General features: G+C 32.0%; 2 protein-coding genes across 2 annotated transcripts; one reads left to right on the plus strand and one right to left on the minus strand.

Moving 5' to 3' along the window:
• Positions 1 to 9,964: 9,964 nt before the first annotated feature.
• LOC145104830 (uncharacterized) lies at positions 9,965 to 13,170 on the minus strand. Its single transcript, XM_079042002.1, has 5 exons — positions 11,360 to 13,170; positions 10,977 to 11,207; positions 10,789 to 10,855; positions 10,205 to 10,713; positions 9,965 to 10,115 (listed from the first exon to the last, which is right to left on the minus strand). Exons 1-5 carry the CDS (start codon positions 13,168 to 13,170, stop codon positions 9,965 to 9,967), a joined length of 2,769 nt encoding a protein of 922 aa, XP_078898128.1.
• Positions 13,171 to 18,085: 4,915 nt separating this feature from the next.
• LOC145109943 (ethylene-response factor C3-like) lies at positions 18,086 to 18,989 on the plus strand. The gene has a single exon (XM_079047045.1). The coding sequence runs from the start codon at positions 18,086 to 18,088 to the stop codon at positions 18,941 to 18,943; it is 858 nt and encodes a 285-aa protein (XP_078903171.1). The 3' UTR covers positions 18,944 to 18,989.
• The last annotated feature ends 676 nt before the right edge of the window (positions 18,990 to 19,665 follow it).

A 19,665-nucleotide genomic window follows, 5' to 3' on the forward strand; every position in this document is an offset into this window, starting at 1 on the left:
CCACCGACGGGCTACCGTCGAGCGATTTCTGCAACCTTGATATATATATATATATATATATATATATATATATATATATATATATATATATATATATCAAGGTTGTAAAAATCGCTCGACGTTTGCTAGTCGGTGGACTGGGGTTAAGGGATTAATCGGCTAGGCGGAGATTAATCTGGGACCATTAATTGCTAATTTCTTAGATTTTAAAAAATTAAATATGACTAATATCATATAAAAGTTCGTAAATGACACTAATATCATAACAAAATAGGTTAATATGATAAATAGAACACTAATCATACCTCAAATAGTTTTTATTGAGATATAAATTCTTCAAAGTGTTAAAATTTCATCGGGTTCTACTGTTTCAGTCATTGTGTATGCATGGATTAATCGCTAGGCGCTCTCTAATCGGTCGAGTAGCGCCTAGGGATTAATCGGAACCTAATCGGGATTTTTACAACACTGATATATATATATATATATATATATATATATATATATATATATATATATATATATATATATATATATATATATATATATATATATGGAAATGATCAAATGAGAACACCAAGAAGGTTGAGAACATGAGAACGTTTATGAACCAATCATTTTATAAGACAAATTAATACTTTTGTATTTAGATTAAATTTTAAAATATTAATATTAAATCCTAAACTCCTAAAATCTAGCAATCATAATATTTACCTAAAACGCAAAAAAAAATAATAAAAATAATAATTGATTTTTTTCTTTTTAAGTTATTGGAATACGTAAACAGGTTTTTATTAGTTTTTTTTTCAACAAAAAAAAAACCAAAGTTATTTACTTAAAAAAAATAAACTACAATTACAATCATAAATTAATACATTTTTATTTACAAATAAAAAACCTTACGAAATCCAATGTCTTTTTTCATCAACTCGAAATAAAATTTTTCTAAGAATTCGTCATATTCTCACAAAATGAAAACTTTAATCACAAATGATTACATTTTTATTCACAAATGAGTATAGCTTTAATCACAAATAAATATAGATTTAATCACAGATGATTAAAATACATCTAAAAAATAGTGAACATTCTCATCTATTCAACAAAGAGAGAAACAACTCTAATCATTAATGAATACAATTCCATCACAAATGAATTTAGCTATAATCATATGAATACAAAACAATAATCATATGAATTTAGCTATAATCTTCAGGGGAACTTCTCCCTTCCATTCCGATCACCCCTCCGCCTTCGACCTCCGATCACCCACCACCCTCGCAAATTGTCCTTCACGGCGGTTTCATCGTCCTCCGGTTATGCCATCTCCGACCAAGAACTGGAATCGCGGGGTTTCATCTTCCGCCGCACAATCAACAACCTGAACCTCGACCACTTAAACTCCGTTTTCGTCGCCGCCGGTTTCCCAAAACGTGACACCGACAAGATAAAAGTGGCACTGGAGCATACAGATTCGTTGTTGTGGGTGGAGTATGAGAAGACGAAGAGACCGGTGGCGTTTGCTAGGGCCACCGGCGACGGCGTATTCAATGCTATTATTTGGGATGTGGTGGTGGATCCGAATTTTCAGCGGATTGGGTTGGGGAAGGCGGTGATGGAGAGAGTGGTGGAGGAGCTGCTTCAAAAGGGAATCACTAATATTGCTCTGAGTTTTGGGATTCTATAGACCTCTAGGGTTTATTTCGGATCCATAGGGGATAAGAGGAGTGGTGTATTCAAGAAAGAATAAGAGAAAATAGTTGTATAGATTTGGGTTCCATGGTGTTCGGTTGTGAGGAAGGTGATCACAGTGATGTACAATCGCTTGAAGATGACTTTGTTGCTTGACCTGATGAATTAGGTAGAAGATGATGAAGGCTGTAGAATGCATTCTCCCTTTGTGTTGGCGGCTAGGTTAAAGAAACAGAGAGGGAAAACGTATACATAGGGGAGAGAGAAAGGTGAAACAAGTGGGTCAGATACCTGATATTCAAGGATCAATTAAATATAAATTACTAATTTACCTTATAAATTGATTGGTCAAGAACTGTTCTCGCATTCTCAACCTTTTTGGTGTTCTCATTTGATCCTACTCCTATATATATATATGACAAAACTTCAAAAATGGTCCCTGTGGTTTTCAAAAATATCAAGTTTAGTCCCTAAGTTCAAAAAACCTCACAGATGGTCCCTGTGGTTTCAAAACTTTTAACAAATGATCCTTTTCGCTAACTCCGTTAGCTTTTGGTCGTTAAGTGAAGGGTATTTCCGTCATTTCACAAAAGAGGGACCATTTATGAAGTTTTTTGTTATTTAAAAAAAATATAATTATTTAATAAAGGGTCCCACTCTCTCTCTCTCTCTCTCTCTCCATGTCTTTTTCTTCTTCCTATAGAACCCACATATACATACACACTCTAAAGCAAAACACCCAAATCGATTGGAAACCTCATCAAATTTATGCTCAATCTGACGTGTAGCGGCTTTATTTACTTCCACTGTGGCTTGACTTGCTGGGTTGCCGGAAAAGATTCAACAGCCAAATCTGAATTCTCCGGCGGCTGTAAAGAAATCGATGAACATGCACTACTGTGTAAGTAAAAAACGATATGCTCCTCTATGTTGTGGGTATATTTGCAATCATTAAGAGAAATCGAGATCGAAATAGAGGGAGGAAGGAAGGAAGCGACCTTGTTGCTATTGTTTTTGGTATGGATTGATGGTGGTGGTTCCGGTGTCGCAGCTGCCGGTGGTTGTTGCAGTGGAGGCCGGTGACGACTATGATCGGAGGTGTTGATTGTGGTACAGAGGTGAAATCGATTCCTCCATCTTTTTTTTTTGCTCAGATTCATTTGACCCAAATTGTAGGTGGGTAACTATGGGAATATGCTCATGTAAGTTCTAAAACCTGCAAAAATGTACAACAGAGGTATTCGAAAGGGATGGGAGTAGGATTTGGTTGGTGAAGCACACCGGTCAATGAGAAAACCATCCAACAGAGCGATTCCTATTTCAAATGGGTTGACATACTATTTTCATGTTCTTCACTGTGTGTGTATGTGTTTCAATTTTTCAATGTGTGTATTGGACCCCAATCAAGTGTGTGTATCGAAACGAGCAAGTTTGTTGGCAGTTACAGAGGAAGCATCATGAATGGAGATACCCATTTTTGATCAATTTTGCTGATACATACTTGCAGATATAATTTTGATTTGGGTGTTTTTCAATCGAAAACACTTCTTATCACCCTCATAGATTCACCGCTCCACCCCAACTGTCTTTTCATTTACATTATGATTTCATTTTGAAAATTTAGTTTTCTCTAGGTTATTAAAGATTGGTTGAGCATTGAAGATAAGAGAAATAGGAATCCATGGTTGCAACAGGTGGGTATAAGAGAGAGAGAGAGAGAGAGAGAGAGAGGGTGGGACCCTTTATTAAATAATTATATATTTTTAAATAACAAAAAACTTCATTAATGGTCCCTCTTTTGTGAAATGACGGATATACCCTTCACTTAACGGCTAAAAGCTAACGGAGTTAGCGAAAAGGACCATTTGTTAAAAGTTTTGAAACCACAGGGACCATCTGTGAGGTTTTTTGAACTTAGGGACTAAACTTGATATTTTTGAAAACCACAGAGATCATTTTTGAAGTTTTGTCTATATATATATATATATATATATATATATATATATATATATATATATATATATATATATATATATATAGAGAGAGAGAGAGAGATAGAGAGGGAGAGAGAGAGAGAGAGGGAGAGAGAGAGAGAGAGGGCGCGAGAGAGAGAGAAAAAAAATTCAATAAAGAATCATTATTAATCAATGAACCAAGAAACAAATCTAAAGCGGCGAAATTTAAAGCGATCAACGACAAAAGGAAGATTGTAGACTTTTACAGTGAATGCACATGCACCGGATTACAACCAAATCTATTTTTTTCGTTTAATTTTTTAGGCCATGGTTTTTATCGAAAAAAAGCCGAATATGTAAAAATTTCATGATTTTCCGTCTATTTCCATTGAGATCTGTATTAATATACAAAAAATGATTTTAAAAAAAAAAACTCATTTCATTTCTTTGTTTTTAAAAAGTTAAGACCTATTTTTATCGAAAAAATTTAATAAATATATCAAAATTCATATTTTTTTTGTACTCTTTAAACATAATTCATATACGTAAAACAAAAAACGAAATTTCAGTATAGATTCACATTGTAAATTCCAGATTCACATTCTGAATCTGAGCAGATTAACATTGTAAATCTGAACAGATTCACAATGTGAACAATTGTAAGTCAGATTGACATTGCGAATGTTAAAATTAAAATATTTACAATTTAGATTCATACTATGAATCTGAGCTAATCAAGTTTTTTTAATAGATGACAAAAAATTGAAAATTTTAGAATAATTAGTTTTTTTTGGATAAAATTAAACTTAAATATTGAAAAAAAACAAGAAAATGAAGTGCGTTTTTTTCGAAAAAAAAGTTTGTTTTTTATATATCAACATGGATCTCTATGGAATAGAAGACGAAAAATCGTGAACAACGGTATAATCAGTTTTTTTTTTCGATAAAAGACGTGGCTTAAAAAATTTTTAATGAAAAAAAGAAATGAGTTTTTTGGTAAAGATTTGAGTTTTATGGTGTAATCCCGTGTATGCGCATCAAATGTACAAGTGTACATTCATTTCCTTGGTCGTTGATCGCTTTAAATTTCGACGCCCACGATTAGTTCCTTGGTTCCTTGTTAATAACGGTTCTCTTACGCCAATGTCGATTTCTACAACACTGATATATATATATATATATATATATATATATATATATATATATATATATATATATATATATATATATATATATATATATATATATATAACGTAATGTTGTTTTTTACAGTCGGGTGGTTTAAGTAACTGGTGTAACTTGTTGTAAATATTGTCAATACAATCTCACGGTTGGTGATGTATTAATTGGAAGTAGATGGAAAATGTGTTGTATCTTGTCGTATCAAAACAGTAAACAAATTGAGAGAGTTTGACCTAACCCGACCCGTTTATTTAATGTGTCGTGTCATGCCAACCCGTTTATTTTTTTGTCGGGTTTCGGGTTAGGGGTATACCTTGAAATTCGTCATGACATGTGATGTTGAAACGCTAAACATGTTGAAAAAGTATTAGTTAAATAGGCAAAAATGAAAAAATAATAGTCGGGAGGCGAAATGGCTAAATCCATAGTAAGTTTAGATGACAAATTGGAAAGAGTGTGAGTTGGGAAGCAGAGGGCGGGATCACGAGAACGAGGGAGCGGTCAAATGGACTGTGTAGTTTGCGAGATAACATAAAAACTAAAAACGAAGTCGTGACCTAGATGTTTAAGTCGTTTTCTCATTACAAAACGACTCACCCCAAATGTTTTTTTTACGTATGTTTTTTGTTTTAAGTATCTATATTAACAAATAAAGATTGATATTTGCCACATTTCAATCTCTCAATTAGACACTCATCCTTTTCTTATTATTTTTATTTATCTAATATTTACTTGTCATTTTTGTGTTTTCTTCCTTTATACTTAAATGTCACCCATTATATTAATTAATTTTATTAATGTATCAACTAATGTATATTAATGTAGATGGTAACCTTTAATTTATAAATTTCTATCCACCTCATATTAATTAAATTTATTAATATATAAATTAATGTAGGTAATAACTTTCATTTGTATATATATATATATATATATATATATATATATATATATATATATATATAACCCGTGAAATAACGATTAGAAAAGTAATTATACTTTTATATTAAAAAATCAAAATTATTAATAATTATTTTAAATAAATTATTAGTTAAAAAATACTTTTTAGTTATATAAAGTTATAATCATTAATTTAAATAAATACGTGAAGTTATATCACAATATAATCTGTATTAATTTTATTTTATTTTTTAATAGTATAATGTTATTAATTTAATATAATTAAAGTGAAAAATTTGAAATTTGAAATTTAAAATTTAATATAATTAGGGTGAGAAATTTAAAATTTAAAATTTGAAATAGATAATTAATATGTTGACAAGTGGCATGATAGGGATATATAATATTAATGATGATTCTAATATAATGACACTTATCAATAGGAGAATAAATATATATTCATTTATTAGAATAGGAATATATATATATATATATATATATATATATATATATATATATATATATATATATATATACACACACACTTGTAAATAAATATCCATTTTACCATATGTCGTTCTTTTATTCAATTGGACACTTGTTATTTTCTTATTTTTTTAAATTATTTAATATCTACTTGTCATTTTTGTGTTTTTTTTATTTTTTATTATAATTCCACATTTTAAATGTCACATCATGTTAATTAATCTTTTTGATATATTAATTAATATATATTAATATAGATATAACATTCAATTTGTGAATTGATAAACCTCATATTAATTGATTTTTATTAATACATTAACCAATGTATATTAACTTAAATACTAACCTAAAACTTTTGATTCATAATAACTATTTACAATATGTCAATAGTTTTTTTTATTAGTATAAATTCATTACCTACTTATCATCATTTTATTTGTATTTAATTCGAAAGTTTACTTTAACAAATGTTTAATGTTTACACGTTGATATTAAACACAATTATTTAAAATATATCAATAGTTTTTTATTAGTATAAATTGAATTAGTTACTTATTCATCATTTCGTTTGTATTTATTTCAAAATTATATTTGTAAAATACTTAATGTTTACGTCTTGATATTTAATTTTGTTTCAATCCGTGTAGTAAATGAGTCTTACACCTAGTTATTAATATTAAAAAAAAAGGCAAGGAAATGTTGGCATGATTATTACGTGGAAGAAAGAATGACTTAGGACTATAATTAGAAACTTTTTTCTTTATAAACAAAATACTATTAAACTTAATAAATTGAATTTTTTTTACTATTAATTGTCATTTTTTTTGAGTTGGATATCGACTCTCCTCACAACATACATTGCCAACTCTCAAACTCCCGTAAATCGAAAAGCCATCAAAATGTCTTCTCGATATGATGTTATCTAGACAATAATGAAGCATTAAACTTCCATTTTTTTTTATAAAAGAGTTACCTTATAAACTTCCATTTTTTTTTAAAAAAATACAACATTAAACTTCCATCTTAATAAAAATGGTGAGTTCATCATTCTCACTACAAGGAAAAAGAGAATTAGAGGTGACAAAAGTCGCCGGTAATAGTAATAGCGGCGACACGTCGCCGGTGATAAATCGCCGCTACTGCTTCGTCGCTATTGATCAAATTGTCGCCGCTAATGACAGTTGTCGCCACTAATGACCTAGTCGCCGGTAAAGAGTACCGTCGCCGGTAATGACAACGTCGCCGATAATGATGACGTCGCCGGTAATAGTGTCGCCGCTAATAACTATTTTCATTTTTTAATTTTTTTTATTCAACGATTTTGGTTGCCGATAATAATGTCGCCGGTAATTACATTACAACATTCGATTAAATATCAAAAATAGTAGTGTCGACGCTGATTACAAAACAAACATCCGATTAAATATAAAAAATAATAATGTCGTCGGTAATAGTGTCGCCCGATAATTACATAACATCTGATTAAATATAAAAAGTAATAATGTCGCCGATAATTACAGAAAACAACCAAAATTTTTACAATCTAACAAGTAGCAAAGCGTGACAACAAGTGTAATATGCAAATAAAACTCATCTCTACATACCATCATCTTCATTTCCATCGTTTCCTCGATTATTTTGGGATTGAAAAAACGAGTAAAGCTCATCCCTACATGTCGGGTCGTTGAGCATTGCACGAAAATTTTCCAACTGCATAATTAATAACAACATATATAAACTTATAAGTTAAATTATCAAACATAAACAAAAACTATCAAAGTACATTGCTATTTTTAAATTAAGACAAAAAGCCAAAGTACATTGCTATTTCTTGCACTTGGGACAAAAACCCAATTATCAAAGTTTTTAGCAAATAATCACCACAAACCAAAATTACTAAATCAACATGCATGTTATGATGCTAAAGTAGATTGCTATTTTTAAACTAAGACAAAAAACCAAAGTACGTTGTTATTTTTTGCACTTGGGACAAAAACCTAATTACCAAAGTTTTTAGCAAATAATCACCACAAAACCAAAATTACCAAATCAACATGCATTTTATGATGCCAAAGTAGACTTCTATTTTTAAACTAAGACAAAAAGCCAAAGTACATTGCTATTTCTTGCACTTGGAACAAAAACCCAATTATCAAACTTTTTAGCAAATAATCACCCCAAAACCAAAATTACCAAATCAACATGCATTTTAGGATGTAAAAGTAGATTGCTATTTTTAAACTAAGACAAAAAACCAAACTACATTGCTATTTCTTGCACTTGGGACAAAATCCTAATTACCAAAGCTTTTTGCAAATAATCACCACAAAAAACCAAAGTAGATTGTTTTATCTGTGATGGTTGCGATGGCTTTGCAATCAGCGGGAGACCAGAAGGTTTACGGCCAATGCCTCTGATATGGCCACGTCGCTCTCCTAATAGTTTCTCAAAAACAGCTCTTTCTTGAGTGGGTGTTAACTCACTTTCACCTTGGGTTTGTTCTAAGACCTCTTCGACTAACCGATTCTGTAACTCCCAAAAGTGAGTAACAATTAAGTATAAATAAATATTTAATTATATGATAAAATTATAATTAAATACTTACATATTGTTGTTCCGCCTCAGCAGTAACAAATACACTATCCCTATCGGTATGAGCTTTGCGAAACGTTTCCACTCTCTTAAGGTTCTGTAACTTTAAAATATGATTATATTTTAAATAAATAATTACATGTATCGTACGCTACCTTCTTATAGCAAGTACTGCTATACGAGCTCGACCCCCCACGATTCACATTTGTTTGCTTTTCACGGACTTTTTTGTTCCTTTCTGAAGCAATTTTGTGTTCGTCCGTTTGGAAATACTCAACTGCTTTCTTCCAGTTATCAACTTCCATACCCTCTGGAGGGTTGGCTAATGCTCTCGGGATATCTTCACACCCTCCGACTAACATAAAATATTCTTTTGCGTCAGCTTTACGTTCTCGATAACCTTTTAACAAAGCTGCTTGAAAATTCTCTGTCAACATATTAGCTTGTATATCCTGATACATCCGATCCAAATCAAACTTTGTCTACAAAAAAAATTAACCAAGTAAAACCTAGTTATAGTTAACCATATAAAATATTTTTAAATAAATAATTACCCCTAAATGTTGTAATACGGTGTCCTGTATTGTAGGGGAAACTTTTTTCCAAGTCCGTTTATCAAAAGGGACCATTTGCCACATTGTTTTTCCAACTTCTCGTGAAAACATGTCTTTCGGCTCTCCTACGGGATCAAATGTTATATCCCTATCATATTCCATGCTAATCGGTTTGCCCTGATTCCGTAAGATCACTTTTTCAAGCTTTATATTTTTGGCTTTGCCTCAAACTTTCCTACGTGCACGTTGCTCAACTACAAATGTAATTAAAAATTATTAGAAACGATATTTAATTTATAATAACTGAATACAAATAGTAAATAAAAATTCAAAATAAGACTTACGGTCCTGCTCATGATGACCAACACCTCTACCACCTGGGAGAGGTGGGTCCTCAGCTCCATCACCCCCGTGTCCACGAACCATAACAGCAGCCATGGTATACACAAACAAAAGCCATATTGACATCATTTCCTGAAAAATTATAAGATATACAAATACACATTACATAGAAATAAACATTTACATAGGAATAAACATTTCTATTTAACTAGAAATCCAAATAAAGTTCATATTACAAACACGTATTACATAAAAACTATTCTAATCAGAATCTTCCTCATATCCTTCAATGTCTTCTTCGGTATCATAATCAGAATCGGTCTCATCGTAATCAGTCTCGCAATCAGAAACATCATTGACTCTACCAGTTGGCGGAGGAACTTCAGTTGCACTTTCTACATCAACAATGACTCTAGGAATGTTTTGAAAGTACATGCTGAAATCGATAAAAAGTGGAGCATCGGATGAAGTGATATTTTGAAGTACATCGACATTGTCTACATTTCGTGTGAGCCATTGTCAACATTTTGGACATGATCATCGTTCGATGGTAGATCCCAAATACTTTGATGATTAACATGCTCGACAACACACCGATGGTTATTGTTTGGCTCTCTGATGTAGAACACTTGTTTGGCTTGTGAAGCATATATGAGTTTATCATCTTTGTATGCTTCGCGTCGTGTGTCGATATTGGTGAAATTATCACTATAAATAACTCCTGTTCGAGTATCAAACCACTTGCAACGAAATAGTACAGTTGAATAATCATGTGTATACCTCAACTCTATAATCTCTTCTAACTGGCCATAATATTTCTCGCCTTTCTCACCCACCGCTAAAACCCCAGAGTTTTGTGTTGTGCGTTGTGCGTCACGACTAAGTACCATAAACCTAACACCGTTGACTATGCATGCGGTGTAAGAATAAGCATTCATTTGCGGACCCATTGCAAGAGCCGACAACTCTTTGTGGAATTCTGGAGAGTTTTCTATTTTCATTTGATGAACCTAGCAATTTTAAAGTAATATGTATTATGTATTCGTTAGATCAATGAAACAAATTTGTTTATTAATTTATATTACCTTTTCATGAAACCAAGTACGAAATTCTCGCTTTTCATCACTTTGGGGATGTTCAGATTTGAATTTCCTATGTTGATGACCAAAAGATATAGATTTAAAAAGATAAAAAAAAAATAAGGATGAAAGTTAGAGATAAGATTAGTTACTTGATATATTGTGTGACTACTTCACAACTATTCAATACAAACCATTCCATGTTACGCATTTCCGTTAAATTAAGAGTTTTGATTTGAGTTGTGCTGGTCGGTCGACATTTAGACTCAAACATCCAAAACTTTTTTTTTTCAATGACAACATCTTCATTTCTTTCTGGACGATTGAATTGATTCTTTACATCTCGAAGGTACATCGAACAAAATGATAAAGCTTCTTCCGCAACATAACCCTCAACTATAGAACCTTCCGGCCTCACCTTGTTTCTGACATAGTTTTTTTGGTTTTTTCATATACCTTTCGAAGGGATACATCCATCTCATACATACCGGGCCTCCGACAATCGGTTCATCAGGTAAATGCAAAAGTAAATGAACCATAATGTCAAAAAAACGCTGGAGGATAAATCAATTCTAACTTGCACAAGATTGCAATAATGTCTACTTTTGCTTTCCTCATATCCTCCACCTTCAATGTTCTGGAACAAAGTTGCTTGAAAAACGTACAAAGGTCTACAATAGGTGTATAAGTGTCTTTGTTTAACAACCCTCTTACTCCAATCGGTATCAAACGTTGCATAAGAATGTGGTGGTCATGCGCTTTCAACCCAATAATGTTAGTATTGGTATCGTTCACTTTCTTACTAATGTTAGAACCAAACCCATCCGACAGTTTAACATCTTTTATAAATTGACAAACGAGTTGTCGACTAGATTTCATGAAAGAGTATCCTGCATGGGGTCTATGAAACTTGTCACCATTTTTTTGCAACCATTCATTTCTCCGAATGTTTAGAATTCTCAAGTCCTCTCGTGCATTTGATGTGTCTTTACTTTTATCGTTCATTAGAAGAGTACCTAACAAACTCGCGTCCACATTTTTCTGGACATGCATGAGATCTATGTTGTGCTTCAACTGTAGAGAAGACCAATACTCGAGTTCGAAGAAAATGCTTCGTTTCGACCAGTTCAACTCGTAATCTTGCCGCTTTGGCTCCCCACCTCTATGCTCTGGATGTTTACCCGGTTTACGAGTTAATAGACGACCTAGTTGCTCTTGTATGTCGTCATTACTAAAGTGTCTCAGAGCGGGTATTGTCTCTTCCATCCCGTTAAATTCCAACCTCTTTCTTAACGAATCATTAGCATCTAGGAAACGACGATGACCGATATATACGACTTTGTTTGTTTCACGGTACGAAGGAGTGTCTTCATTGCAAGTAGCACATGCTCTATACCCTTGCCCACTCCAACCTGAAAGACTACTACGAGCTGGCCAGTCGTTTATTGTCCACAACAACATAGCTCTCATCGTGAAGAATGTGTTTGTCGCCACATCTTTAATACGTATGCCTGAGTTCCACAAATGTTTAAGCTCTTCCACCAACGGCCTAAGGAAAACATCCATATATTTACCAGGAGCTTTCGGGCCGGGAATCAACAAAGTCAACATGAATGTTGACTCTTTCATACAAAGCCAGGGTGGCAGATTGTATGTGGTGAGTATGACCGTCCATGTGCTATGTGGATTACACATGTTTCCAAATGGATTGAAACCATCAGCTGAAAAACCTAGGCGTCCGTTACGGGGTTCACTCGAGAAGTCGGGGTATTTTTTATCAAAATCTTGCCAATGTTCCCCATCAACAGGATGACGCATCACACCATCTTCTGAACGTCCGATACTATGCCAAATCATATTTTTGGCAGTGTGCCTCGAACAATATAAACGCCGTAGTCTAGGGGTCACAAGAAAGTACCGTAACACCTTATGAGCTACTTTCTTACCCTTGGTGTTTTTATCGATCCATCGGCTCTCTTTACAAACGGGACAAACTTGCAATGAATCATGTTCTTTCCAAAAGGGACAACAATCGTTTTTGCACACATGTATCGACTCATACCCCAGACCAATAAACTTCAGTTTCTTTTTGGCTAGATATTGTGAAAGGGGAACCTTGTTGTCTTTGGGAAATGCTAATTGCAACAAATCAAGGAGTTGATCAAATGAACTATCAGTCCATTTATTTTTCACCTTGATATGCATTAACTTTGCTAGAAACTCAAGGGAAGAAAAGATGCAACCAGGATACAATTTAGTTTCCACTTCTTCCAACAACTGTGCAAAATCATCATCCACACCGCTACCCCTTGTATTCGAGGTTCCTTCATCAAGGTTGGTATCATTTTCTCTCGACTCCCACATCACATCGTCGATTAAATCGACCATTTCGTTAGTTGGCAAGACGACTGGAGGAATAAAAGATTCACCATGATAGATCCAAATTTTGTACGACTTACTGAAACCATTTATAAATATATGGCGTTCCACTGCAGTCGGGTACTTGAAGTAACGGTTATCACATTTTTCACACGCACATCTGATTTTACCATTACTATCAAGGTGTGACTTGGACTTCTCGATAAAAGCTTTGAGTCATGCTTGGAACTAGGGATGATTTCGATATGGATTAGTAGTCCAGCTTTTATCAATAGACATGATGTTGCTGAAACATAATTTTGGGTTTAGAGTTTAGTATACAGAATTATCATTGTTTTTTTTACAATCCACATTTTTTTTACAATTAAAAAAATAAAAAATTTAAAAATAAAAAAATAAAAAAATTAAAATTTAAAAATATAACATTTTTTTTACAATCCACATTTTTATTTATAACATTTTTTTTCAATTATAGCATTGTACTTTAAACAATTATATTATGTTGTTGTGTTGTTCTTTTTTACCGTCGAGATTAAAAAAAATATATATTTTTTTATTTATAACATTGTATAAATATGTTGGAAGATTATAAGTTAATTTGAAGATTATAAGTTAACTATAGAACTTATTGGTTAATTTGGGGTTAGCTTGTGAACAAACTAAAAACTTTTTAGTATTCGTATATAAGTTTTTAAACAATTTTATAACATTTTTTTGTGTTTTTTTTTTCCAATTATAACAATGATTTATTTTTATATGTTTAGCAATTAGTTTTTAATGAATAAAATATTAAATAAAGAAAAATTAATAATTTGGTATATCTATAAAAAAATATTTCTTACTATTGTATCTTTTTATATTTTTTTATTTATAACAATTGTTTTTTTTTTCAATTATAGCATTGTACTTTAAACAATTATATTATGTTGTTGTGTTGTTCTTTTTTACTGTTGAGATTAAAATATATATATATTTTTAACTTTAAAAAATTGTATAAATATGTTGCAAGATTATAAGTTAAGTTGAAGACTATAAGTTAACTATAGAACTTATTGGTTAATTTGGGGTTAGTTTGGGAACAAACTAGAAACTTTCTAGTATTCGTATATAAGTTTTTAAACAATTTTATAACATTTTTTTTGTGTTTTTTTTTCCAATTATAACAATAATTTTTTTTTTATTTTTTTTTCAATTATAGCATCATACTTATACCAAAACCACATACTTTTTCACATAATACATAAGAGCATGAAATTCACATACTTTCACATACATATACCACATATACACCAAATACAAACACATTCACATACACACATAATAACATCCTACTTAAACCAAATACACATACTTTCACATATATAGATAATAACATCATATTTATACCAAATACAGAAATTTCACATTCATATACCACATTTACAACAAACATACATACATTCACATACACACGCAATAACATCCTACTTATAACAAACATATATAATTTCACATATATAGATAATAATATCATATATACTTCTACCAAAATACTCATATACCACATATACATCAAACACACATACATTGGCATATATACACCAAATTAACATAGATTCATACAAATATCAAATATACATACATATGACAATTTTCACATAATTGATACAACTACACATAGCTTGCAATTAAACTCAAATTTCACAATAAATTGAAATAATAGAACTTGTAGTGGCGGAAATCAACGAATTTGTTGCCGGAAAAATTGGTCTTCACCCGAAAATACCCTCACACGTAAACTCAAAGACAACACTACCAAAAACAATGAAATTGAAAAATAATTTGCAATTAATCATCAAATGCAACTAGAAATCAAAGTTAACATACAAAGACAAAGAGATATAAGAACTTAAACTTACCTTTCTTCCCGAAATGAAGCTAGAAATCACGTCACAGAAGCCCAAACCACCCTTGATCCCTAATCTCTTACAATGTGGGGAGCTAACTTGTTGGAATCAAGAATCAATAGCAAAATCGGGGACCGATTGGAAGAGCAGCAGCGTAGTAACAGGAAACAGGAAGAGATGGAAAGAAAACAGAAAGCAAATGAGTTGATTGCGTGCGTTTTTTTTATCTGCGAAAGCCTTTAGCGGCGACGATTTTAGCGGCGACAATTTGGTCTTTACCGGCGACACAAGGCAACAACGACGACTATCTGGAGGGAAGGGTACCGCTCCATTTTTTAGATCACTATTAGCGGCGACATTTTAGACTTTTAGCGGCGACACAAATGTCGCCGATATTAGGTTTGTGCGGATAAGAGACCCCAACCGTTGGATTAGATACTCGATCGAACGGCTGAGATCTATCAGAGAGGGTAAACATGGATTCGGGTGAGATGTCTTTTGCGGCGACACAATTACCGGCGACAAATGGTAGAGTCGCCGCTAAAGGGTTGTGTCGCCGGTAATTGTGTCGCCGCTAAAGACATTGTTTCTTGTAGTGTCTTTCAGAAAATACCAACATATTATTGAAATTAGATAAGAATTAGGGAGGGATAGGTAAAGAAGGAAATAAGTTATGAGTAATTAAGTGGGAAAAAAATAAGTTCATTGATTGAATAGAAGAATGAATGACGTAACACCTCGGTGCCTTTCCTTACTGCACCAAAAGGTGCTTAACACAACATTACCTAAGGCATCGACGTTTTTAGATAAAAACAAAGAAACTGGCGTTAAACGAAGGTGGTGGTGGCAACGGGAAGTAACGGCAGACGTATAACGCCCAAAAACGGTGAAGGGGGGTGGTGTTTGTGCGTTATAACATCCAAAAACGTCGAAAGGGTGTTGCCCGTACCCACCTCTCTAAGTGACTAAATTGGAAACCATGTGTGGAAGCTCTTTACCTTGTACAAGTTGATATATCTTCTTGATGCAATGATATATAACATGATAATATTCATTGATAAGCTCAAGGATATATAAGTATATATTTGTTGCTTAAGTATATGTTTTTTACTTAATTATTTTAGTATATACATATGTAGTGTTCGTGTTTCATGGTTTTTTTTGAACAATTTTCTAAGTTTAATGTAGGCATGTAAACCGTTTCGGAACTTGACCGAAATGGAGAAAAACCGAAAACCGAATAAACCATAACCTCAAAACAAAAAATTGAACCGGATACCACTATTTGACTCTGGATCCGTTTCGATTGTACTAAAAATGTGCTATCTAAGAATATGTTCGGAATCGAAACCTGAAAAAAAATTGAAAATTGAATAAGGCTTAAACTAAAAACCGAAAACCGAACCGAATACCACTATTCGGTTCCAACCGGTTTCAGTTTGGCTTTTCAGTGAAAAGGGTCCTCCCTACTCCTAGGGTATATACGATATGAAAAAATAAAGTTTAATGATATTTTTTGAAAAACACAAAAGTTTGTTAAGCTCTTAAGACCTATATCATTTTCCTTTTCTTTGATAAACATAAATCATTACATTAAAATGTTAGACATGACTTCAAATAATAAATGAAACTGATGTATAAACATGTTAAATGGAATTAAAGAAAAAAAAACAAGTCTATTAATAAAGACGATACATACCTTGAATGCTAACTATTAGGTATCGACAATAGAAACTATGAAGAATTAATCTATATCTTTGTAAACGTTTATAATTACATCTATATCCTTGTAAAACTTCAAATTATATGTATATCCTTATAAAATCTATAAATTCACATGTATACCTAAATACTTAATTTATCATATTTAATATGTTAAAAAAATAGAAACACTATCTTTAAATTGATTTTTTATTATTTAGATAATAAATAAGTTGTAACATTATAGTATTATCCTTCTCACACATTGTTATTCTCGGACTATTTACTTTATAAATCCTTACAAAATATCAACATTTACATTGAAATTGTTTTTCCGTGATTTTACATATAACTGAAGAACCATATAAGCAAGTCTCCTAATTCGATTAATTGTATAAGATGGAATATATTTTAAGCAATCAGTTAGGAATAAACAATCATCAGGTTTTATTAATCGATTATACAGAATATGAAACAAAAAAGAATAATGTTGTGAATAACCAAATCGTGAATATAGAGACCGAGTATGGAAGATAGTGCAAATGAGTATTTTTATAATTTATTTATAATCTAATTTAAAGATAATGTTTTTAATTTTTAAATATATTAATTATCATTAAATTAAGTATTTTGGTATATACATGAGTTTATAGGTTTTATAAAGATATATAATTAATTTGAAGTTTTACAAGGATATAAATATAATTAAAAAGGTTTGTAAGGCATTATAAATATACAAAATTTTCCCTAAAGACTATTACTATAGAGCTGATCATATTTTGTAAAGAAAATAAGACACTATAAATATTTTATATTTTTATAATCAACTTAAAGATAAGAAATAGTCCGACTTCTCAAATCAAATGCTAAATTTTAGTACTAAGAATGAAACCACCTTAATTCATGCACTAGCATTTAATTGGAAGGCGGAATGTTTTTTGAGGATTGAATTTATGCTGTAAGTAACCATGCATGAATGGCCGAAGGGAACACAAACATATACCATCCCAAAAGAATAATAAACTTAATTGACTTATCATTATTCCACCATTTTAATTATTATATTTCATTTGATTATATATATAATTAAACAAATATTTTCAAATTCATCGTTTATACCAAAGTCAACACTCCACCCCCTTTCCTTAAACTCTAATCTTCAAATCATCCTTGAAGTATGCTAATGCAGTTGCCAAAACCCTAAGTTTCTCACCATTTTCACATTCATACTTTTCCTAGATTGAGTCATGATGAGCTGTTTCTAGTCATATATGAATTTGTATATATTTACAGCTGCATATATCTAAACTCGATCCCGTTCCCTTTCTTATTAAAATATGGCAGTCGAAAAGAAACTGCAAACACCTCTATCCGAAGGGATTCTAGAGAACGTATGGGCAAACTTCATAGGCGAAGATCATGATCATCATGCAAAAGAGGAAATACCACAGAAAACTTTTGAAGTTTCAGAATCATGGGAGGAGTTGCCGAATCTTGATCATGGTAAAGATGAAGAAATCGGATTTTTACAAAGACTACCGAGTTTAGGAAGATGGATATCCATGGGAGCAGAAGAATGGGAAGAAATTCTTGCTGGAATTGTTATTCCTTCTGAGAATATTGAAAATCCACGTGAGATTCTTGCAAAAGGTCGTGATCAAACTGTGTTGGGTTCAGGAGCTGATGACGTTGTGAAAACTGAGAAACGTTATAGGGGAGTCAGGAGACGTCCATGGGGGAAGTATGCAGCTGAAATTAGGGATTCTTCAAAAAAAGGAGCTAGGGTTTGGCTTGGAACTTTCAAGACACCTGAAGAAGCTGCTTTGGCTTATGATAAAGCAGCATTGAGAATTAGAGGCCCCAAAGCACATCTAAACTTTCCGATTCAAGAAGTTGAATATAAAATGAGAGCCACTGATCAACCAGAAAGTGAATCAAATGATCATCCTTCGACAAGTTGTCAAAGGACTGATTCGACAGACATTCAATGCTCACAATACAAAGATTACAACACAAATAAAAGGGTGTTTAGGGATTGGGAAGAAGTCCAAAAGGAGGTAGCCATGAACGGACCACCTCCATTGAAGAGATTGGAAACCCAAGAAGAATCTTATTGGGATGACAACATTGATGTACTTGAGTTTGAGGATCTTGGTGTTAGTTATTTAGAAAATTTACTGTCAAAAGGTTCTTAGAACACAAAAGTTTAGATTTATGATAATTGTAACTGAAGTTATATCAACCTAATTTTGTCCAATATGTTTAGTTGTAACAGGAGAAATGGTTACTGTGGATATGTGGTATATATAGTGGAAATTACAACTTTTGTTTAACTTTGTTTTTCGTTACTTTGCTTAACTATTGTTATCATTATAACGTGTTCACAAACTATATTTATTTACACATTTTTTGTATCATGTTTTCTATATTTCTAACGCTTTCAACATTCTCAATGTACATTTTTCATACACAACTTTTGAGATTATGAAAAGCAGTATGGTTTTCCAGCTCCTCAAATGTCAACAAAACAAAACATTCAGATGATAAAAATATTGTTTGATCGATCAAAACAAGTATCACAGAAAATATAATTTTTTATTTAAGTGTTAAGAGTGATTTAATAGGTTTTTGTCATATATGATTATATTCTTTGCAGTTTTGGGTTATCATCAGTTAGTGGCGTAATGGGCATTAGGTAAGTAAGGGTCTTAAGAAAAAAAACTAAATGGCCCATAAGAAAGCCCATGACATTCTGCTAAACAATGTCTAATTCTCATTTCAAACCTTTAGATGGACATTACCAAAATTGTATCTATCATAGGTCCAAATCATGTATTAAAATGTCCAAATCATGTAGGAATGGTGTGTTGGACACGAGCCATACATTGTAGTGGTGCACAAAAATAGGGTCTTGCTA

Source organism: Lactuca virosa, chromosome 4 (genome assembly GCF_052849685.1).
Source record: "Lactuca virosa cultivar CGN04683 chromosome 4, Lactuca_virosa_CGN04683_v6, whole genome shotgun sequence".
NCBI lineage: Eukaryota > Viridiplantae > Streptophyta > Magnoliopsida > Asterales > Asteraceae > Lactuca > Lactuca virosa.